The sequence below is a fragment of the Mesoplodon bidens genome (genome assembly GCF_964165515.1).
Source record: "Mesoplodon bidens genome assembly, chromosome: 15".
NCBI lineage: Eukaryota > Metazoa > Chordata > Mammalia > Artiodactyla > Ziphiidae > Mesoplodon > Mesoplodon bidens.
Window position 1 is genome coordinate 3803615 of NC_138171.1, and position 24242 is coordinate 3827856.

General features: G+C 35.7%; 1 protein-coding gene across 1 annotated transcript in view; it reads left to right on the forward strand.

The window, feature by feature from the left end:
* Nucleotides 1-4365: 4365 nt before the first annotated feature.
* The window catches only part of SYCP2 (synaptonemal complex protein 2), a gene marked incomplete at its 5' end in the record, with an annotated part of 59597 nt that continues 39720 nt past the window's right edge, over nucleotides 4366-24242 (forward strand). The window contains 13 exons of the mRNA XM_081256423.1: nucleotides 4366-4389; nucleotides 5283-5426; nucleotides 6703-6835; nucleotides 7619-7719; nucleotides 7968-7992; nucleotides 10168-10253; nucleotides 12761-12846; nucleotides 13117-13151; nucleotides 13936-14078; nucleotides 14161-14213; nucleotides 15356-15401; nucleotides 15930-16025; nucleotides 21101-21161. Of these exons, the coding sequence (XP_081112549.1) occupies nucleotides 4366-4389; nucleotides 5283-5426; nucleotides 6703-6835; nucleotides 7619-7719; nucleotides 7968-7992; nucleotides 10168-10253; nucleotides 12761-12846; nucleotides 13117-13151; nucleotides 13936-14078; nucleotides 14161-14213; nucleotides 15356-15401; nucleotides 15930-16025; nucleotides 21101-21161 (1033 nt within the window). The remainder of the gene's footprint in view (nucleotides 4390-5282; nucleotides 5427-6702; nucleotides 6836-7618; nucleotides 7720-7967; nucleotides 7993-10167; nucleotides 10254-12760; nucleotides 12847-13116; nucleotides 13152-13935; nucleotides 14079-14160; nucleotides 14214-15355; nucleotides 15402-15929; nucleotides 16026-21100; nucleotides 21162-24242) is intronic.

Below are 24242 nucleotides of genomic sequence, written 5' to 3' on the forward strand. Positions count from 1 at the left end.
CTCAGCTTTGGATTCCGCCCCGCCTCTGCGTGTAGGTCGCCGGAGGACGTCTGTTCTTCGCTCAGACAGGACGGGGTTAAAGGAGCTGCTGATTCGGGGGCTTTGGCTCACTCAGGCCTGGGGGAGGGAGGGGCACGGAATGCGTGGTGAGCGTGCGGTGGCAGAGGCCGGCATGACGTTGCAACAGCCTGAGGTGCGCCTTGCATTCTCCCCCAGGAAGTTGTCCCTGGATCACGGGACCCTGGCGGTGGCGGGCTGCACAGGTTCCTGGGAGGGGAGGTGTGGATAGTGACCTGTGCTCGCACACAGGCTTCTTGGTGGCGGCAGCAGCAGCAGCCTTATCGTCCCGCTCTGGGGTCCGCGCTGATAGCCACGGCTCGCGCCCGTCTCTGGAGCTCCTTTAAGCGGTGCTCTTAATTCCCTCTCCTCGCGCACCAGGAAACAAAGAAGGAAGAAAAAGTCTCTTGCCTCTTCGGCAGCTCCAGACTTTTTCTCGGACTCCCTCCCGGCTTGCCGTGGCGCACTAGCCCCTTAAGGCTGTGTTCACGCAGCCAACCCCAGTCCTCTCCCTGTGATCCGACCGAAGCCCAACCCTCAGCTCCCAGCCCCCGCCCCCCCCTCCCCGGTGGGCGAGCAGACAAGCGTCTCAGGCTGGTGCGTGCTGGTCAGCACCGATCCTCTGTGCGGGAATCTCTTCGCTTTGCCCTCTGCACCCCTGTTGCTGCGCTCTCCTCCGCGGCTCCGAAGCTTCCCCCCTCCGCCACCCGCAGTCTCCGCCCGCAAAGGGGCTTCCTAGTGTGTGGAAACCTTTCTTCCTTCACAGCTCCCTCCCACTGGTGCAGGTCCCGTCACTATTCTTTTGTCTCTGTTTTTTCTTTTTCTTTTTGCCCTACCCAGGTACGTGGGGAGTTTCTTGCCTTTTGGGAGGTCTGCAATCTTCTGCCAGCGTTCAGTAGGTGTTCTGTAGGAGTTGTTCCACATGTAGATGTATTTCTGATGTATTTGTGGGGAGGAAGGTCATCTCCGCATCTTACTCTTCCGCCATCTTGAAGCTCCTCCATCTTCTGTGTTCTTGATCTGATTTCTGTTACCCCCCCCCCATATTTTTGTCTCTGCTTCATTCCAGATATTATCTTATGGTACCACTTCCATTTCTCTTTTACTTCATCTGTGTCTAATCTGCTATTAAAACCATCAATTTTATTCTTTCTTAATAATCTTATTATTGACTATTTTTGTTTTTAGGATTATTTGGTCTTCTTTCAGACTTTCTGTGGCCTTCCTTACTGCCCACCCCAGTTTCCAGTTCTCTGCCACAATTCTCAGTCTTGTATTATAATCATTATGTACACAATACTCAGTTATTTTGAAGTATTTGTCTAATAACTACCATTTGGAGGTCCTGTGGGTCTTTTTCTTTTGGCTAGTTCTGTTTCTCACCTTTTAATTCATCCAAGTCTATGAATTGTACTTTAACTGCTGATTTGGTTGTATCCTATAGGATTTTATATGTTCAGATTTTCTTAGTCACTTAAATATTTTATCATTTCTGTCTTTCTGTATCCCATGGACTATTCACATGTATGTGTTTAAATTTCCAAATATATAGGAAGTTTGAAGCTATCTTGTAGCTGATTTCTAAATTTATTTCATTGTGAGAACAGAGAATCTGTTATGTTTATTCTTTTGCATGCATTTGCGTTTTGTTTTTGCCGTGGTGACTTAAGATTTTCTGTTTTATTCTTACTCAGAAATATCCTCACAGTATGTCTAGATGTACTTTTTCTTATTTATCCTGGAATTCCGTGGACTTTTTCAACTTGTGGATGTTTATATTTATTTGGGAAAGTTCTTGGCTATTATTCAGCTGTTGCCATCCCACTGCTCTTTTTTATTTAAAATTTTTTTCTGGATTTCTCATTGAATAGATAGTGGAATGTGTGCATCTCTTCTTCATATCTCAACTTTTTATTCTATACATTTTGTTCCTTTGTGATCCTGTGATATCCTCAACTTTGTCTTTTTATTCCAAGGAATGTTTCCTCCTAAAGCTTTCAGGCCTATGGTGTAGTGGCAGTGGTGGACGCTCAGGGTTCTCTAGCCTACCTTGTTCCTCTTACGGTTCCTCATTAATCCCCCTGTTGGTTGCTGACCTTCAGTACTTATTTCTTACCTCCATAATTGAGTTAATACAGGCTAAATTTCCATCTTCTGTGATGGCCTGGGGAGAAAGAGAAAGATTGAAGCCAAGCAGAACATAGGTACACCCCTTGTTGGGAATTGGGAAAGCAAACCGGTGGGTCCCTGCATTCCCAACTTCCCAGGCAAAATGATAAAACAACTACCAACTATTTAGAGATCTTGGAATCATTGCTGGTATACTGGAATCCCCAGCTAGCCACAGACCAAGAGTCACCCATTTAATATTTAAGCTAGAGCAGACAACCATAACCAGATGGGGCAAAACCACAGCTAAGTCGTGGATAGATTTGGATGGAGCAGCTGGACTCTAGCTGCTTAATTGCAGAGGCTGGCCTTGTGATTTCATTTCCCTCACAATAACCCAAACCCACATTTTACTGATCCCAAGTTTTGGACCCCACCTACCTGCATTTTAGTATGAATTTACTTTTAGAAAGGTTAAGTAAGTATAAATTACAAATAAAACTGAAGTTTCCCATTGCCAAATAGCTGATTATGGTTCTGTGCAACTCTCTACTCTTCCTCCCCAATAAGCTGACAGATAGCTGTGTCAGTGTCCTGAGTGATGTAGGTGAATGTCACTCTACACACACACACAGGTGCATGCATGCACGCAAATATGTGTATACTTATGTGCACCTAGAGGTATAATCATAAATAATACAGTTTCTTTTTGCATATAAGTGGCATTATGCTGTATTTGTCATCTGGCAACATGTTTTTTAATCACTAAAACTGTTTGGCTGCAAATATCTGAAATTCTGGTTCATTTTATCTAACTGTTATCTTTACAGAATTGATTAGCATATGCCACATTTTATTTATTCATTCCTTTCCCTCCCTCCCATTCCTAGCTCCCATCTAGGTACTTTTGAATTTTCTCACTCAGAACGATGCTGCAGAAGCATCTTTATACTTGGCTCCCTATGTATGTGGATTCAGTGTTTCTCAGTGGATCAGATTTTTTCCCCCTGGAGTTAATCTTTGGAAATGCAGGATATTTTTTTGCTCATCCCTTTTGTACGTCTCTTATGTATGTCCTCATTGGCACTTTAAATATCTCTACTGGCATGTCTGCAAGAAAGTAGACTGACCTAGTGCCTCTTGTTGCCTTCAAGATATACAGTCCTGTATTCCTCCTGGATTAAGTAATTAATTTCCCCTCTATGTTGGATTTCCTGAGGTTCTATTACAAAGCTCTTCATAGTACAGATTATTTTAAAATTGTTCTAGTTATGATGTCTAGAAAAGATTGTTTTATTTCTTTTCCTTTATAGGACTAACCTCCAAACCTCCAAATTGCATTTGCAAATGTTAGATGCTTTTGTTAAGATGGTGCTTAATGTAACCCTGCTGTTTCCTATTTCCATTCTCTTTTGAAGGGAAAAATGTGTTTAGGTTATCTTTTCCTCCTTTCATTGCATATTTGTATATTCTTACATATCCTGTTCTTTGACAGTATACTTGCATATACTTCCCTTCTTTTTTTTTTTTTTTTTTTTTTTTTTTTTTTTTCTTTTTGCGGTATGTGGGCCTCTCACTGTTGTGGCCTCTCCCGTTGCGGAGCACAGGCTCCGGACGCACAGGCCCAGAGGCCATGGCTCACGGGCCCAGCCGCTCCGCGGCATATGGGATCCTCCCGGACCGGGGCACGAACCCGTATCCCCTGCATCGGCAGGCGGACTCTCAACCACTGCGCCACCAGGGAGGCCCTACTTCCCTTCTTAAATATTGTATTACTAGTTTAAATTTCATTTAGGCATTAATTCAAGATTATTTTTCTTCTTGTTCCCAAAGTTGGAACAAAGTTGGGATCTCTGATGAGGGAGGTTCACATTTATGTTCTTTCAGTGACTAGTTTTGTGACCTTTTGGCAGGACTTTCACATTTATTGAAGTCATTTATAAAAAGGGAAAGCTTGAATAAATGATCTTCAGTCTTTCCTCCAGAAACTTCTTTGGACAGATTCAAATGAGTAATTTCATAAGCAGTGAGGAACTTGAAGAAACAACATTTATTGCCTTTGGTATAAGCAGCAATGCTTATTTATGTGTGTTAAGATTTTTAAACTGTAAACATATAAAATAGATTGTAAGATTCAGAAAGTATATGCTTTCTTTTGTAGGTGTTTGTTTTGTCCACCTGTTTTAAAATTAAGTCAAAATGCCAATAAGACCAGATCTCCAGGTATGTAGTCCTAGACCAAAAGGAAGTCTTTTATTTTAATTCCTAAAATCACTTTTTGTTTATTTATAGGTATTAAATGCCATCATTTTAGGAAAGACAAAGCTTACTTGTTTTTATGAAATGGTCAAGAGTCAAATAATTGAAATTAAAATGTTATCCTTTTATTTTTTCAATAGATTTGTTTCCAAAAGCTTTATTAAGAATATAAAGTACTAAAGATGATTTATATATACTTCTTACATAGAAATGAATCATACACTGATCTATGTATCATTTATGGCTGGATACTTTTATATCAAGGCTTAAAATTGTGAGATACTTGCATTTAGGCGAATCATATTAATGTATGAAAATTCCTTATTAATGGTGGTGTACTTTAATAGCAGGGATGGCAGTTTGTAAAGCTTATAAATATAGAATATAATAAATAATAAATTATATGTACATGTAATGCTTAAGTTATATTGGTTGGTATAGTTTCTAAAACCTGTCTTTATGCAATTTTTTTTTTTTAACTATTTAAACTTCATGAAGAAGTTGATATGTTAGGGTTTTATCCATGGTATTAAGTATTAGTTACTATAAAGTTGATTTTTCCTTCATTGTTGAGTTTAGCATAATGATGACTTTCCAGTAAGAAATATGAAGTGGAAAATTAGTAAAATATATTTTTCCTGTATAGAGCTTATTATTATCAAAAAACTTAATCTCTAATTCTGTTACTCTGAATTTAATAATGGACAGTTTTTTTAAATAAGTGAATTGATATTATATAAGCTCTTTTGAGAATTTTCAAATGTGAAAACAATTCCTAAATTACTTGATTTCATAAGGTGACTAAGGTGACTTATTTGGGTTTTGATTCAATATATTTGCCATTTTCTATATTTCAGCAGTTGGAAAAATGCATTGATTATGCTTTAAGAAAAAATGATTTCAAACCTTTGAAAACACTTTTACAAATTGATATTTGTGAAGATGTGGAGATTAAATGCAGCAAACAGTTTTTCCACAAGTTGGATGACCTTATGTGCAGGGTAAATATTCATTTTTGTTGAATGAGTGTTACAGTTATTAGATACCACTCTACTTTTTAGGAAGAGATACTCCGTTGGAAGGAATGAATAAAAAGGCTTTGGCGGGCTTCCCAGGTGGCACAGTGGTTGAGAGTCCGCCTGCCGATGCAGGGGACGCGGGTTCGTGCCCCGGTCCGGGAAGATCCCACATGCCGCGGAGCGGCTGGGCCTGTGAGCCATGGCTGCTGAGCCTGTGCGTCCGGAGCCTGTGCTCCGCAACGAGAGAGGCCACAACAGTGAGAGGCCCGCGTACTGGGAAAAAAAAAAAAAAAAAAAACAAAACTTTGGCAAGCTCACTTTTAACTATCTAAATAAATGCTTGTTTCACCACTTGCTTTTTGTGTGTGTTTGTTTGAGGAGTCCCAAATAACATGTTGGATTGTTGTTTTCTAAATAATATATTTAAAATCTGTGTTTACATAGTGTTACCATTATTAACTGTTATCTAAACGGGAAAAATAGCTTACCTGTTTGAAGTTGAAACAACTTGAACTATTTTTTAAAAGCCTATCAGCATATTCTTCATGTTGTGTGGACAGTGCTTGGTGCTTGCAAAAAATAAAACAAAAACAAATAAAAATCATTGAAAACCTTGTACTTACTTGATTTATCATGTATAAAGTATTTTTATATGTGAGAAAAAAGTGATTATTGACAGTCTCCACTAGAATTTGATGTTTGTTATGAATCTAGAAGAGTGAGTAAAAATTTCTCATATCGGGGGCTTCCCTGGTGGCGCAGTGGTTGAGAGTCCGCCTGCTGATGCAGGGGACACGGGTTCGTGCCCCGGTCTGGGAGGATCCCACATGCCGCGGGAGCGGCTGGGCCCGTGAGCCATGGCCACTGAGCCTGCGTGTCCGGAGCCTGTGCTCCGCAACGGGAGAGGCCCACCTACCACAAAAAAAAAAAAAAAAAAAAAAAAAAATTTCTTGGATCCCTTAGTTAAATACATAAAGCTTTTTAGAATGGAAGGTAACTGATTCATTGCATCATAAGTCTAAGGTTTCTTGAGTTTATACATGTCTGCAATTTTTTACTGAGTTTGTCATTCACTGGCTGAGTGCCTGTAAGCAGGTTGCCTTTTTTAAACCACACTTTTGTCCTTTGCAATATGGAGATTATGATTATGATAATGACTAACACTCAGGATTTGTGAGGATTATAACGCTCCTAGCACAATGCCAATTCCATTCTGTTTTGTATTTACAGATGTTTAAATGTATAATTTGCATTTCAGGAGCTGAATAAAAAGGATATCCAAACTGTTTCAACCATTTTGGTTTCTTTTGGAAGATGTGGCAAAAATATCAGTATATTGGGGCAAGCTGGACTTCTAACTATGATAAAACAAGGACTAGTCCAAAAGATGAGTATAGAATATGTAACATATTTCTTTGAGGGAAATATGATTAAAGGTGTGTTTTCTAATTAAATGGTTCAAACTTGGAAAATAAATTTGGGAACTGTATATAAAACTTTGAGATAAAATATTTTTATAACCTGTGGTATATGTTAGAAAAATAAAGATCACAAGGGAACTGTATACAAGGTCCTTGATAATTGTGTGAATTTAAGGTCACAAGACTCCCTAAGGCCTTTACTTTTAGCTCATCTTAACCACTATCTAACTTAATTTACTTTTCTTTTTATATCATTTATTATTATCTATTTCCCATTTTAGAATGTAGGATATTGATTTTTGTCTGTTTTGTTCATTGTTGTATACTGAGCACCAAGAACAGTGCCTAAAACATAGTGTGTACTCAAATGTCTGAGTTAATAAAAATAAAATAATACCAAAATATTTCAAATAGTAAAAATGCCACAATAATCTAATGTGTAATGATAATTTATTCTTTATGAATATGAATGTGCATGAACTAAGAATTTGAAGGGGGGAAGTAAAGATTTTCTTCTTGGAATTGGATTAACTTCATCCATTCCCATCTAAAAAATGGGAACATATAGTGAGTTACTAAAAAGCAAAAACAATGATGGTGTTTAAGAGCATAAACTTATTTTGATACAATACTGGAATTTTTATTTTTAATGTTTCTTTGTTCTTAGGTTTACTGTTTGTATGAGTACATTCTTAAAATTATTAAAATTGAAGTCAAAGTAACTAATGTATATATATTTCTTTTTCTACATGGTTGCCTGGTTTGAAAAATCCAAGGAGATTATTCTGAGTCAAGGAAATTCAAAAGATGAAGCTGTTATAAATATGATAGAAGACTTATTTGATATTTTGATGGTAACAATCATATTGATTCACTGATGTTATAAAGCATGTGTTTATTTAAAAACAATTTGTGTTCTATATGCCCTGAGACTAAAAGTCACTAACAGGTTGGTTAGTGCATTTATCCTGATTAATTAGTTAATATATAAAAGTTAAATAATTATGTGGTGAGTTCATATGTAACCTGTTATTTTAATACTATTTGTAATGGTTTATAATGTAAGATAGTAAGGTTTAAATTAAATATTATTCACTTTCAGGTCATACGTGACATCGATGATGAAGGTATAATAAACATTTTATTTCTACTGGAACAATAATTTGCTGTTAGAGTTTTGGTATAATCTTGCAATTCTTTTAGTATTGTTCTAATATTAGGAATTCATTACCTAATTCAGGGATCGACAGATTTTTTTCTGTAAAGGGTCAGATAGTAAATATTTTAGGCTTTGTGGGCCAGGAAAAAAATTGATGGTATTATGTAGTTACTTACTTAACAAGAAAGAAAACAAATTTCCACAAATGTTTTATTGATGCAACTCAAAATATAACAATAATTGAGTACAGTGTTTTTGTAATACAGGTCTACTAATGAGAATAGCACTCTTTTTTGAGAAGATGACGTTTCTCTTAACGTTCAGAGTTAGTGTTTGCTGTTATAAAAATTAATTGCAAATATTCATTTGTTCATGCTTATCTGTAGTGAAATTTTGTGTATATTACATTAGAAAACGTCTTTTCATGCAGATAATGCCAAATACTGATACCAGTTCATGAGCATGATTTTTAATTGAGCGTATTCATCACTTGGAAAGCATTTATAGAATTATATTAGACTTTTTTCTTAATATTTGCTTTTTAGAATGCCATTACATTGCAGATTAATCACGTTTAGTCGAAGGTTAGGTAGAAGCTCCTCAGTTGCAGAGTTAAAATGAATTTTGAAATTAGGGAAATTTCCTTTGCACCTACATCAACGTCCAGAAACGCTGCTGGATCTGTAGTTGGAGCTTGGAAAAAATATATCCCCTATAAATTTGTTGTTGGAAATGGAGATGTCATTTCTTGTCTCAGCTTTTGACAGCCTAGGAGATGTATAAAGCAGCTGGACATTACTTGTGATTCAGTTGACCTTTGTTTCATTGAAATAACTTTACTGAAGTATAAGTTTCTCATATACGCACTAATTTTGCCTTGGACTTTGGAGTTGAATTCATTAAGAAACACTATCAACTCTGCAGCCCAAGCTAATTACCAAAGCCATTCATTTAGTGGTGGCTAATGATGGCTAAGTTCATAAGAATGAATGAAATTCACCTGAAACTACTGGTTCAGTAAATCATGATATAGATTCACATATTTCCACAGAGTACCTGCTGATGAATACAGCCATACAAAAAGGGACAGTGAGTTGGATTTGGTTTGTGGGCCATAATTTGTCCTTGATCTAATGAAACAAAATTTTCAGTAGTACACGGAGAGTATAGAACATGTTACAACTCATCATTTCACTTGTGCTTGGCAGTGCCTTATGTCAAACAATAAACTCAAGTTATTTTATCTCTGTGTTGGCTGAGGAAGAATTACCTAGGATTGGTAATTGGAGCTGGTGAATTGTTTATAAATAAAGGAACAGCTAATTGCTGCCAAAACGTTTAAAAATATCAATTGCTATTTATTTCAGTAGTAGTTAATACTACCTTTTCATTGGTTTCTTTGCAATTAACATAACAATCTAGTCTAAATTCTTAAGTTTTTAAGGGAGAAAACAGTCCTAAAGCACCAGTGATTATGAAGTGATCCAACTGGTTTTTTTTAAGTAAATCACTTTATCTTTTCAAGTAATTCAGTGATTTTTTTTCTTTTAACGTAGTCACTTTGTAAAGTGCATTTTCTGTTGCAGTGTTGCCATTATTTAAAATTATTTTAGAACTCTGCATCATAAATTAGCATGTAGCAAATTCCTCTTAATATACTTAGTATTAATAAAGCCTTGTCTTTTGAGAGAATAGTGTCAAATTTTAGAAATAGGTCAAGATATTTAGATCTTCATGAAGTCTGGAGGTGTTAATGGCCGTTACGGAATTTTAGAGGTATGACTATAAATTACTGAGGCCAGTTTTCATAAAAACCTCAAATTAGACGTTTCCAGTTTTGGACTGTATTTATTTATCCAAAAAAGTCATACTGCTTTAAGTGCCTCAAAGGAGAAGCTGGATCTGGGCTTATTCCTTTGCCAGAGTTAAAATCAGTCACATCTGTTTGAATGGTGTTTTTTTTGAAGTTACATAGCTAGTTAATGGCAGAACCAGGACTGAATTTCATGCTTCCTGGTTCCCAGGCCAGTCCATGGGCCTTCTTCTGAACTGAATTAGTATGTCTGATTTCCATTAACACATGTAAGATTGTCATTGAAAAGAGTTTAAAATACACATTTGTCAATAATTTATTTTTATTCAGGTAAAAGGCAAGTAGTGGAAAGTTTCATACCTCGAATTTGTGCCCTGGTTATTGACTTAAGAGTGAATATTTGTATTCGGCAGGAGGTAAAGTCATTTTTTAGATTTTCTTTGAAAACTTAAAGAGAAGGTGAAGACAATTTGGTAGCAATTTATCAAATTCAATAATTATTTTATCTTGGCACTAAATTATCATGTAGTGTATCTCTGTTGTCTTAATTCATTGTCTGACACCATGAAATATATTGTGTTGGCCAAAAAGTTCCTTTGGTTTTTAAGTTAAAAAAGACACATTTTACATTTTCACCAAGAACTTTATTGAACAACATATTCACCATTTTGTTCCACTACTTTCTGCCATTTTTCAGGCAACTTGATAATTCCATCTTGCAAAACTTTTTACCTTTTTGAGCAAAGAACTGTTCTAGGTACCTTTTACAGTCTTCCAGGGAATTGACATTTTTTCCATTAAGAGAATTTTGTAAAGACTGAAATAAATGGAAATCCGAAGATGCTGTGTCTGATGAATATGGCGGATGAATCAGAACTTCCCAGCCAAGCTGTAAGAGTTTTTGCCTGGTCATCAAAGAAACATGTGGTCTTGTGTTATCCTGATGGAAGATTATGTGTTTTCTGTTGACTAATTCTGGACGCTTTTGGTCGAGTGCCGCTTTCAGTTGGTCTAATTGGGAGCAGTACTTGTTGGAATTAATCGTTTGGTTTTCTGGAAGAAGCTCATAATAGAGGACTCCCTTCCAATCCCACCATATATACAACATCACCTTCTTTGGATGAAGACCGGCCTTTGGTGTGGTTGGTGGTGGTTCATTTCTCTTGCCTCAGTGTCTCTTCCGTTCCACATTATTGTACAGTATCCACTTTCCATCGCCCGTCACAATTTGTTTTAAAAACAGAACGTTTCCGTTATGTTTCAGTAGAGAACTGCATGTGGAAATACGGTCAAGAAGGTTTTCTTCCCTTAACTTATGTGGAACACAAACATCAAAGCGATTAACATAACCAAGCTGGTGCAAATGATTTTCAACACTTGATTTGTATATTTTGAGTATGTTAGCTATCTCCCACGTGGTACAACATTGATTGTTCTCAGTTAATGTCTTGATTTGATCGCTGTCAACTTAAACTGGTCTACCCGACCGTGGAGCATCATCCAGGGAGAAATCTCCAGCATGAAACTTTGCAAACCACTTTTGACATGTTTCATCGGTCACAACACCTTCTCCATACACTGCACAAATCTTTTTTTTGCGCTTCAGTTGCATGTTTACCTTTCTTGAAATAATAAAGCATAATATGCCAAAAATGTTGCTTTTTTCTTCCATCTTCAATATTAAAATGGCTACACAAAAATTCACCAATTTTGGTAAGTTCTTTTTATTTTTATTTTATTTTATTTTTTTAAAAAATTTTATTTATTTATTTTTAGCTGTGTTGGGTCTTCGTTTCTGTGCGAGGGCTTTCTCTAGTTGCGGCAAGCGGGGGCCACTCTTCATTGCTGTGCGCGGGCCTCTCACTATTGTGGCCTCTCTTGTTGCGGAGCACAGGCTCCAGACGCGCAGGCTCAGTAGTTGTGGCTCACGGGCCCAGTTGCTCTGCGGCATGTGGGATCTTCCCAGACCAGGGCTCGAACCTGTGTCCCCTGCATTGGCAGGCAGATTCTCAACCACTACGCCACCAGGGAAGCCCTCACCTGTTTGTTTTTACTTTAAAAAATTTAACAATTTGAGGCTCACATTTCTGAGCATTTTCTATTGGACAGCGCTGCTACAGACTATTTTCAGAAGACCCAAGAGACTGTGATTCTTCAGATCGTTCTCCGGCAGGTATTTGCACAGCCGCGCTATCTCCACATACTTGTCCAAGTCCAGGGGCGCCATTTTAGAAATAACAAGCCCCGACGGCAGCAGCGGCGTCCGCGGCTATGCTAGCGGCGGCAGCGGCGGAGGCCAAACAAGTTCTTTTTAAATGCACGCTGATATGACAGCTGTCACAATACAGTCTAGCAAAATTGTTCCGAATGAAGTTAAAGACAACTAAGCGCTACTAGAGCCATCTTATGGAAAAAAAACGCCAAACACACCTTTTGGCCAACCCAATATTACCTAAATATGTATTGAGAATTCATAAGCATGTGGGTTTATGTATACATATATAGCTCTCATGAAAATAAACTATGCCATGTAGATATTAGTAGTTCCTAAGTATTTAAATGCTAAAAATAACCTGTATTAGTATATATATATATGTGTGTAGTCATAAAAACAAATATTAATAGGGTAATATTTTTTGCTTTAGTTCTTAGAGTAATAATAAACATGTCATACTGCAAAGAGTATACCTTCTTTAAGTACAGGAATCATGGTATATTCTATTTTTGATATCCTGTGTTTTATGTTTTCTTATAGTCACTATTTTATACTTTATATTCTTTCCTCCACCCTTATTTCCCTGCATAAAATGCTGTGATTAAGAAAAAATAGGCTTCTAAGTTTATATACCTATAATATATCTCTAAGTACTTAATGTTTCACTGAATATATAAAGTTAATGGATTATGTATTTTTCTTTTCTAGACTCTAAAAAAAATGAATGCTATGCTGGACAAAATGCCTCAAGATGCCAGGAAAATACTCTCTAACCAAGAAATGTTCATTCTCATGTAATAATTTGTACTATATTTCTTTAATTAGTGGTTCAAGTCAAGAATTTAAAGGATGTTTTATAAGACAAGGCAACCGTGAGTTGCCTTAATAATTAAAACTGATAAACTCTTGTAGGTTTCTAATATAATTTATATATATGTTTTCTGCCAAAGTCTGTGATACTAATCAATTGTAAATTTTGGTGAAGTTTTTTTCCCCCAAACATATGAGCTTTCTAGTTAATTGATACTTGTCTAGTATATATAACGTGTTGTTTTGATTCACAGGAGTAGTATGGGAGAAAGGATTTTAGATGCCGGAGGTAAGTCTGTTTTTTTCAAAATGTTCATATTTGAAACTACTCCAAATTTATTAATAGACTATAATATCTAATTAGTCAAAATAATATTAACATTATAATGTAGTAAAATTATGCGAGGGAATTATAAACTAAACTAAAAAAATAAGTGTGATAACAGGAGTTGTCAAATATAATTTGTGCCTAGTGGTAGGTTTTTGAATAATAACTTAATTTTCAAGTAGATTTGGATTCCTTTTGTGAAGAAATTTCTTAAATGTATTTTATGAAATTAGGAGGTTTAATATTCTTGGGATTGATAGATTTGTTTGTAAACAATGTTTCTATTAAAAGAGCTCAAATTTTCTTTCCATATGAGAAAATTTTGATGTAGTGATTTACATATAGAACAAACCACTGGTTTAAAGTACTTTAAAATAACTTTAAATATCATGATATGCAAAAGGAAAACAAAGATTACCTGTGATTTATAGACTTTTGTATGAGTTATTTTGCAATTCACAGCTCTAATAATGGAATGGAGGAATCTTTGAACATTTAGGAGTTTCTTTTAAATATCCTTAAAAATATTTTTTTACTCCTATTAGTAAACTTATTTTGTTATTTGGGCTATATTCATGCCTGTAATGATGAGATGTTTCTAATCTCTATGAAGAAAATGACAAAAGATGAGTAAATTACACTACGTTCCTTATTACTCTTGCTTGTTCTAACAACTTATGAAATGTATTGACTTTTATAAACTTTAATTTTCATAATTTCAAATAATACATTAATTTTTTTTAAGATTATGACTTACAAGCGGCTATCATAGAAGCTTTATGTAGAATGACCACAGAAAAACAAAGGCAAGAACTGGCGTGTCAGTGGTTTTCAATGGATTTTATTGCTAATGCATTTAAAGGAATTAAAAACTCTGAATTTGAAACAGTAAGTAGTGTAAAAATAACAAATTAAAAAGTTTTTTTAAATTACTCTGTTTTTTAAAAGCTCTCTCTTTTTTAAAAATTAGGATTGCAGGATATTTCTCAACCTTGTAAATGGCATGCTTGGAGACAAAAGAAGGTAAACAATGCAAAATACAACCATTTAATGATAAAGAAATAGAGTTCAAAGAAGAGCACACAATGGTAGGCTGAAATAATCCTCCACTGGTCTTCTTTTGCTTTGTACTTTTTAGAAGAAAGAATACATTTTTATTTAATTAATATTAATTAATAACTGTCTAAAATTGGTTTACTGTATTTCAGAATTGCATATATATTATAAATTTGGTATTTAAGGAACAATAAAAATCTAGGTATAAATATTACTTGAGCTACCTCCTTTGTACACATACTGGAATAAAAATATATAGCAAACATAAATCATCTTCTTTTATAATTAACATATTGTAAGGATGTTCTTTCTGCAGTTATTTAATCTCAAGAATGGTCATGGAAGGCTAGGTAGTATAAATTTTTATCACTTTTGACAATGACAGAAGAGGTATTTTTGTAGTGCAGTGCCTGGCACCTTACAAGTGTTCAGGGCACATTGGATTGAATGAGTTCACATTTAGTTTACCTGCTAAGGAAATGAAAGATAGGGTGAGGGTTGTGCGCAGGGAGTCACACTATTTGGATTTGAATAACAGGTCCCCCTCTTCCTGTTCTAATGTTGGACAAGTTATTTAACCTTACTCGCCTCAGTTTCCTTAGCTGTAAAACAAGAATACTAATAATATCTACCTCATATGTTTGTTGTGAAGATTAAATGAGATGGTTATACACTTAGTACTTATAGTAGTATCTGACCAAGAAAGTATTCAATGAATTCAGCCATTCTTATTAGCAGTATTATTCACTTCTACTCTTCTTTTCCCATATAACCTTATGGGAACTTCCACTGTATCAGTATCACTAGTATAAGCTAAATTAGCAATCTCTGTTCATAGTCAATAACATGAAAAGTAATTTGGTTCAGTCACTTTAGTCAAAATGGTAGGCTGAGTAGTATCCTCAAAGTAATATGCTGTCTTTCGGAAACAGATTTCCCATGAACTCTCACTTTAAAGAGTAATAAAGAAGGAAATATGATTTTATTTAAATTGTTGTCACTACTGCCTGATTTCCTTTTGATCCTAGGTGTGATTTGTATGGCAAGTGAAAATTATGCTGTGAAGGCTTATTAATTTTTTCTTTAATTCAGACTACTTTTTATTTCAGGGTCTTTACATTTCCTTGTTTATCAGCATTTCTTGATAAATATGAGGTAAATTTTAAATTTGGTATGTGTTTTAGTTATTAGATGAATTTTGATGCAAAGGTCAAGTGAATTGTAGGTCACAAATTGACAAGAACATTAATGTTAGTCATAATTAGATCACAAATACAGCCGGTCTTGTATTCTGGATCTAAGTGACATTTTATGAAATGGCACATTTGTAGCCAAGGATAAGTGAAATATAAAGGTTGTACTTCAAATTTTCTTATGTTTCCTTAATCAAGCCCATTATTGTTTATCATTCATGAATATATTCAAACATGAAAATATTTTCAACCTTTATTTGTACTTGGAATATTTGTGATTTTTTGGAGCTAGCTAATTTCTGTGTAAAATATTAAGCAGCATTTCTTTTGATTGTTTCTAAACTGATTTAAATGCTGTACTTGCCTGCATACCTTCCAGCTCTACTCTTTTCTTTTTTTAAAAAACTCAACCACGAATAGAACATCATAATTTTCTGTTGTCACTTTTAAAAGCATAGTATATTCTAGTTTTATATGTTTATTTTATTAGTTGCAAATACCATCAGATGAAAAACTTGAGGGATTTTGGATAGATTTTAATCTTGGGAGCCAGACTGTATCATTCTACGTTGCTGGAGACAATGATGTAAGCTTTAGATACCTCTGTACCATTTTGTGTGTGTGTGTGTGTATAATGTTGTAATTCAACTTAATATGGATTTCTTTGATATTTATTTTCTCGCTATTTTAATAGATTTCAATGTTAGCTCTAGTAGTTTTGATGAGCATGGTAACCTATCAAGTTAATTAGAAATGAAAATTATTTCTGATGTCTGATTGCAAGAGAAAGATGCTAAAATTTAATACTAGTGTTTAAATATGAGCTTTTCAGAAATTAATAACATGTTAATTATTAAAATTTAACATTCACATGAACAAAGTGAATTGAATCTAGAAAAGACAGCAGTTACTCCAGTACACAAGCACTCAGTTAAAAATAACATTAACAGATGATGACAAATGGTCTTACCTTATTATTTCATAGAATCTTCTGTTTGAAAATAGTGAGGGATTAATTCTTTTTTTGTTTGTTTGTTTACATCTTTATTGGAGTATAATTGCTTTACAACGGTGTGTTAGTTTCTGCTGTAAATCAGCTTCACGTATACATGTATCCCCATATCCCCTCTCTCTTGCATCTCCCACCCCTCTAGTTGGACACAAAGTATGGAGCTGATCTCCCTGTGCTTTGCAGCTGCTTCCCGCTAGCTAGCTATTTTACATTTGGTTGTGAGGGATTGATTCTTATGGTGGTACTTAGAAGTGAATTTTAGTTATTTTCTTTCTGTGCTGTATTGTAACTATGTTTAAACTTTCCAACCAGGCGGTATGTTTTCTACTGACCTCTTTAACCTGAGGAAAATTTTTGAGGCCTTGTTTCCAAATAGCCACCACTTAATATTTGCTACATTTGCATACTTCTAGCTCAAACTGTATGGCCAAGATCTGAGTAAGAGTTGATTTGCATTTACTAATCTGAATGCGGCTGCTGATAATACAATGAGGCTTTAGTCTTTTTAGTCTCTCTCTTGTAAAATCCTGCCTTTTGTTCCAGGTAAACTCTTTATAGACAAACATTAACCAAATGCCTTTTAGGATTTCCATGTACTTTTATTTCTTTTTAGAGTACCTTTTTAGAATGCTTAATTAAAATTGAGCTCCAAAAACTAGCACTGCTTCTCAGGGGTACTGATGGTTTTCATTAGTGTATTTATTCTTGCAGCGTTTTTAGGTGTATTTTTAACTGGATTTTCTTCAGGAAGTGGACTTTCATTTTGGGAAAAGAGGATAGAATAGGACTGATGTGGTTCCTGACTTCACTCACTTGGTCTAAGGGATGATTCAGACAAGGATATAGTAATTTTAGTATTATACTTGATGGGGATAGTATAAAATGCATTTATAAGTATTAAATGCCTCCTATGTTCCTGTCACTGATCTAGAGATGCTGGGAGAGAGTTCTTCTCACAGAGGTATTTAGACTCCTCTCCCCTTTGGATTTCTATAGCAGTAGTGCATTCTCCCTGTCTTCAGGCTTACTCTCCTCAAAGCCATTCTTCCATATTGTGGCTGCTTAAAACCCTCCCTTTGTCTCTTTAACATGGTGTTTGAGGGCCTTTATGACCTGGCCCCTGACTATTTCTCTGATAATCAGACTGTTCTCTGTGCTTTCTGTGTTCTAGCCACATTCTTTTTTTTTTTCTTTTCCTCTAGATCATGCTCGTTTCAAGTCTTTCTACGTGCTGGTTCTTCTGCTTAGGAACCTCCGGATCTTTGCATCTTAGTTCCTTCCCAGTTAGATTTCAGCACAAATGTCACCTCCTTATAGAGGTATTCCCTGGTAACTCAGTCTGAAGTAGCCACCCAGCCACATTATATCACACTGGCCTCTTTTTTTCTTTTATAGTAGTTATTGCTACTTAAAATCCTTTTGTTTATCTGTTGTTTTTTCTGTTTTTCCCCCCGTAGAACATAAAATTTATTAAACCAGGGACATGTCTTTTCTCATTTATGGCTATTCAAGGGCTCATATTTATTTTAAGAATGAATATATAGAATACTCAAAGAACTGAAAGATACATAGTATTGTTAGTGCATAGAGTTAAAAGGATATTGGAAAGAAATAAGGCAGGCAGTATAGAGCCAAAGAAGGATTATAAGTAGGAGGCAACATCAGTTCAGTGAATATTTAATAAGAACTTACTGTATGCCAGATATATGCTAGACACTGAGCATCACATTCATGTAAAAGATTCTCCTGGTGGGGATCTCGGAGAGGCAGCAGTGAGTGGTGGCGTGAAGCGAGATCTTAATTCCCTGCCCAGGAGTTGAACCTGGGTAGCCTGGATGAAAACCAGGAATCCTAGCCACCAGACCCCCTGGCTCTTGCCCCCAGTGAAAAATGCATTTCTTACAGAGGCAAAAACTGTAAAAAAAAAAAAAAGGTACAAAGTTTATTATTTAGAGACATAGCACAACAACTAGTGGGAGAGCACATGGAGAAACACTTTGTTTAGTTAAGACAGAAGCAAGGCAGAGATGCACACCGGGCGAGGAAGGGTGTGGGCCTCCCCCCTAATGAGGAGGAGTGCAGTAAAGAGGTGGTTAAGTCATTTATATAGGGCAGTTCTTCCTGGTCTTTGTTTACCTTTGGCCAATTATCTGGTTTCTCAACACCTGACCTGCCCTAGGACCCTCCCTGAGGTGCATGCGCAACTTCTTTCTAAGATGGATTTCAGCCCAGAGGCCTAGGGGATGGCCTTAGCATCACATATTATGGGGTGGTGCCCCCTCCTTTTTGAACCCCAAGGAGCCTTTCTGTGCATGTGCAATGTTTCCCTTGCACCAAGGATGGGAAATGCATGATGTCTTGATCTTTTAACAGGGTTTAGCCCCTCTCTGTCCCTGCCATAAAAGTGTCCAATGTCCAGTTATCTACCCTATTCCTGTTGTTGTTTCTTATATTGAAGTGCAGATCTCGAAGTATAGACTGGAGTCCGGTCATAAATATGTAGTTCAGAGCCGGTTTGTCTCTTGCCTCAGGAAACGTAAACTTGGGGGTTGGGGGTTGTAATGAATGTCCAGCCTGGAGCCCATCTTCTTCTCACCCCAGGAAGTTGGAACAGGAGGCCAGTTGTAAATGTCTAGCTTGGGGCCCACCTATCTCCTGCCTCAAGGAGAACAGATTAAAAAGGGACAAGACCAGAGGCAGTTAGGAGACTTGCAGTAATCCAGGTGAGAGAAATCATGGTGGCACAGTTTTGGAAACTGACAGTGGGGATGGATGGAAATGGATGGATTCCAGAGACACTTGAGGAGAATTGAGCAGACTTGGTAGTCTGTTTGTAGGAGAAAGAGGAAGGGTTAATAAAACTTGGGTAACTGGGTGGATGAAGATGCTGTCACAGGAGGGTCGGTTTCGTAGGGCCAGATGATGAGCTCAACTTTGGATGTTTTGATTTGGAAGTGTTTGTGGGGTATTCAGCTGAAGATATCTTGTAGGCAGTTGGACATACTGGTCTGAAGTTGAGGTGAGAGAACTGAGCTGTAAGTGGAGATTTAGAAGCTCTCTGTATATAGATGATAAATAAAACCATGGGATTTAATGAGTGTCTACATGACAGAACTGTGAAAAACACAGATTTATACAGGATAGGTAGAAGAGACTCTAGCCTGAAGGATACTTGATGAATCAGCCAAAAAAGAACAAATTAAAAGGGTATCATGTTATAGAAGACAAAGGAGGGGTGTTTTATGAGCGGAAATGATGAACACTGTCAAAACACGTTAAATAAATAAAAACTGGCGATCCATGAAAGAGCAGTTTCTCTTAAGTGATGAGGATTTAAGCATTCCTGGAAAGTTGAAATATTTGTAGAGGAAGTAAAGACAAGGGAGAGAGAACAGTAGAAGCTAAAGTGAGATGTGGATTCAAGGGAGGGGTTTTTGTTAGGTACTTTAAGGATAAGAGTTTTAAAGTTGATGGCTGGGGTGACAGATTAAATAAAAAACTGAGGTCAAGAGGAGGAGAGTGTAGTAGAGGGAAAGTAGGGGGTGAAGATGAAACAAGTAGGCATAATATATCAGTAACTGTTGAAGCTGGGTATGGGCATATTTTGGATTCATTATACTATGATTTCTGTTTTTTATAATCTGTTTGAAAATTTTTATAATGTAGACATTTTTTCAAAAGGAACGCTTTGAACCAGGTGCCTCCATGTATGAGGAAGAGTCACTTTAAAGTTAGTAGATGATAACCGATAGGTATGTGTGCCAGCTGGCATGTGCCGCAAAGGAGCAAGGTTTTTACACACAGAGAAATGTGAAGCTGCTCAAAGTGTTGGGGAGAGAGGAGGAGACCAGCCCTTTCCTGCCGACCCTGAGGTTTTGAGGTCTGGGAGAATTAGCACCTTAACTGGAGAAGGCTATAATTATAATCGTAGTAGTGCCCTCAAGAGTACAGACTGGTTTCAATTAAGGCAAATAAGGGAGGGAGTTAGTGAAGAGATTGAGGACTTAGCAGAATTTCTATACAATGAGTGGTCCTTAAATAGCAAAAGAATTGGATCTATTTTCATCATAAGATTACTGAAGGTTTTAGGATCCCATCTTTTAGGAATGGTTCTAATTTTTACCATGACTTTTTTGTGTGAATTCATATTATTTTATTCACTTATACAAGTTTTCAATGAAAATACTTGGAAGGGGAAAACATTTTAGGTTATTATTCACATGCATTCAGTGTTTGAATCTAAGGACAATCATCAATTAATGAGTGGGAACTGGGGGATGAATATGATCACACAACATTTCAAAGGAAGAAATGACAGGATTTGGTAATATTTTTTAAAAGGGTATACTCTAATAAATATGAATGGCTAGTCATTCTTTGCTTTGGGTTAAGAATAGGAAACCATAAAAGTAGTCAATACTGTCATTTACTTTTAAGAATGAACAAACAGATTAAATGCAACAAGTATAATATATTATCTAGTCAATTGATGGAGCAAGAAATGTGTTATATCAACCAGTTACTTAGTGATACTTATTAAAAAAATAATAATAACCTTTATTGTTTGTATAACTTAAAATGGTGTTTAAAGGAGCCTTAAAGCAAGAATGAATTATTATTTATGATCAAAACCTGTTTTTAAATTTAAGAATCATCAGTGGGAACCAGTCACTGTGCCTGAGGAAGAAGTACAAATATACTGCATTGAAGGTATTAAACTTGTTTTTGATATCTTCTTGATTCTGCTCGAGTAGAAGTTGCCCACTCTATGGAAAAACACAATAGACTGATGAAAGCAGATCAACATTTCCATATGTTCACATTCATAAATTTGATAGTTCAATATCATCAAATTCCCTGACCCCACATTTCCCCCAATATCTTATATTTATTTCCTTCTCTATCTAGTCTAAAACCCATGATCAGTCACTTTCTTGTCAATACGTGCTGTACAAAAATCATACACCTTGGCAGACTGGCACCACTCCAGATTCAGATATCAAGACATATTTTAGTTATCTCAGTGGGCATGTAGTGGTATCTCATGATAGCTTTTATTTGCATTTTCCTAATAACCAGTGATGTTGAGCACTTTTTCATGTGCTTAATGGCTACTCATATATCTTCTTCGTGAAGTATCTGTTTAAATATTTTGTCCCTTTTTTTTTTTCTTACTGGACTGTCTTTTTTATTATTAAGTTTTTGAGTTCTTATGTATCCTGGATACGAATCCTTCGACAAATATATGTTCTGTGAGTATTTTCTCCCTATCTGTATCTTGCTTATTCATTTTCTCAGTGGTGTCTTTAATGAGCAGAAGTTTTTAAATTTGAAGTCCACATGATCAGTTTTTTTTCATGGTTATTGCTTTGTGTGACCTAAGAAATTTTGCCTACTACCAAGTCACAAAGATGTTCTCCTGTTTTTCTGTAAAAACTTTATGGTTTTAGCTTTTATGTTGAGGATTATGATCCATCTCAAATTAATATTTGATTATGGTATAATATAGGAGTTAGGTGCATTTTTTCATATGGGTATACAGTTATTTCAGGACTATTTGATGAAAAGGTTTTCCTTTCCCCACTGGACTTCATTGATTCCCTTGTTGAAAATCAAATGACTGGTAGAAGTGCAGGTCTTGATGCTGTAGTCCATTCCATTGATCTGTTCCCTATGCCAGTACCACATTGTTTTAATTACTGTAGATTTATAGTGAGTCTTAAAGTGAGATAGTGTAAGTCTTCTAACACTATGGGGTTTTTGTTTTTTCAAGACTGTTTTGGAAATTCTAGACCTTTTGAATTTCCATGTAAATTTTAAAATTGGCTTATCAATTGCTACAAAAAGCCTGCTAGAATTACGACTGGGATTGTACTTTGATATCTGGAGAAATGTAACATTGTAACAATAGTTACACTTCATTGTGATGTATTATTTTATATATTATTGGAATTGATTTGCAAAATTTAGTTAGGAATTTGGTATTTCATGTTCTAGAAGGTCTGTAGTTTTCTTTTCCTATAATGTCTGGGGTTTTTTTGTTTTTTGTTTTTTAAGTTTCAGAGTCAGGGCATTGTTAACTTCATAGGCTGAATTGGCAAGTATTCTGTAGTCTTCAGTTTTCTCTAAGAGTATGTGTAGAATTGGTATTGTTTCTTCTTTAAGTACTTGGTAGTATTTACCAGTGAAGCAATCTGGGCTTGCACTTTTACTTTTCTTTGCTGAAGGCTCTTAACTACAAATTCAATTAATTTAATAGATAGAGGGTTTTTCTGGTTATCTTTTTTTTTTACCTTGAGTAAACTTTGGTAATTTGTGTCTTTCAAGTAATCATGTTGTCAAATTTATTGGCATAAAGTGGTTTATAATGGTCCCATCTTATCTTTTTACTGTCTGTAGATTCTGTAGTGATGGTCCCCCTGTTGCTGCTGATACTGCTAAATTGTATCTTTTTTTCCTAATCAGTCTGAGAGTTGTATCAATTTTATTGATATTCTCTAAGAGCCAGCCTTTAGTTTCATCGATTTTTCTCATTTTTGTGTTTTGATTTTCAATTTAATTGATCTGTGCTCTTATATCTGTTCTTTTCTTCTGCTTACTTTAGTTGTAATTTGCTTTCCTGTCTCTAGCGTCTCAGGGTGAAGCTGAAGTCATTGACCTGAGACCATTTTTTCTCTTTTAATATAGCCATTTAGTGCTTTAAATTCTTCCCCTAAGTACTTCCTTAGCAACATCCTACAAATTGCCGTGTGCTGTGTTTCCATTTTCATTAATTTATTCTTTTTAAAATTCTCTTTTGGTTTCTTCCTTGACCCATAGGTTTATTTAAAAGTGTTTTATTTAGTTTCTATATACTTGAGATTTCAGGGATATTTTCCTGCTACTGATTTTAACTTAATTTCATTGTTATGAGAGAGTATACTTTGTATGATTTTTGAGAATCCTTTTCAGTATATTGGCACTTATTTTATGACCCAGAATATGGTCTCTCTTGGTGGATGGTGTGAGTGCACTTGAAGGAATGTGTATTCTGCTGTTGTTGGGTGGAGGGTTGGGTTGATAGTGTTGTCATATATCCTCCCTCATTGTCTACCTCCTTGTTCTGTCACTTATTGAGGGAGGGGTATTGAAGTCACCACTAGAGCTGTGGGTTTTTTTCTATTCAGTTCTGTTACTTTTTTGCTTCAGATATTTTGAATTTCTGTTACTAGTTTTATAAACATTTAGTGGTATTATCTTTTCTTCATAAATTTATCATTATGAAATGACTTTTTCCTGTGGTAATATTCTTTGCTCTGCAGTCTACTTTATATTAGTATACTCTCTCCAAGTTTCTGTTGGTTAATTATAGCATGGCTTAGCTTTTCTTTATTTTTAAGTCCTTTGTGTCTGTATTTAAAGTGGGTTTCTCATAGGCATCATATCCTGATACTGGGCATCATATCAGAGACTGTCAGTGTAATTTGACAGTCTCTGCCTTTTGTGGTTTCTAATGTGATTATTGATTTGCTTTAAATTCATCATCTAGCTTTTGTTTTTTCTATGTGCCATCCCATCTGCCACGTTTCTTTTCTTTTTCTCTTTTTCTTCTTTGGTGTTAATTCATTTTCAGTGGTTTCATTGTATTTCTTTTGTTGGCTTTATATCCACCTTTTTAGTGGCTGATTTACGGTTTATTTTATACATATTTAACTTAATAGTGTGTATGTTCAAGTAATATTATACCCCTTTATGAATAGTATAAGAACCTTGTAGTAGTAAAGTTCCATTTTTGCTTTCCTGACCTTTGTG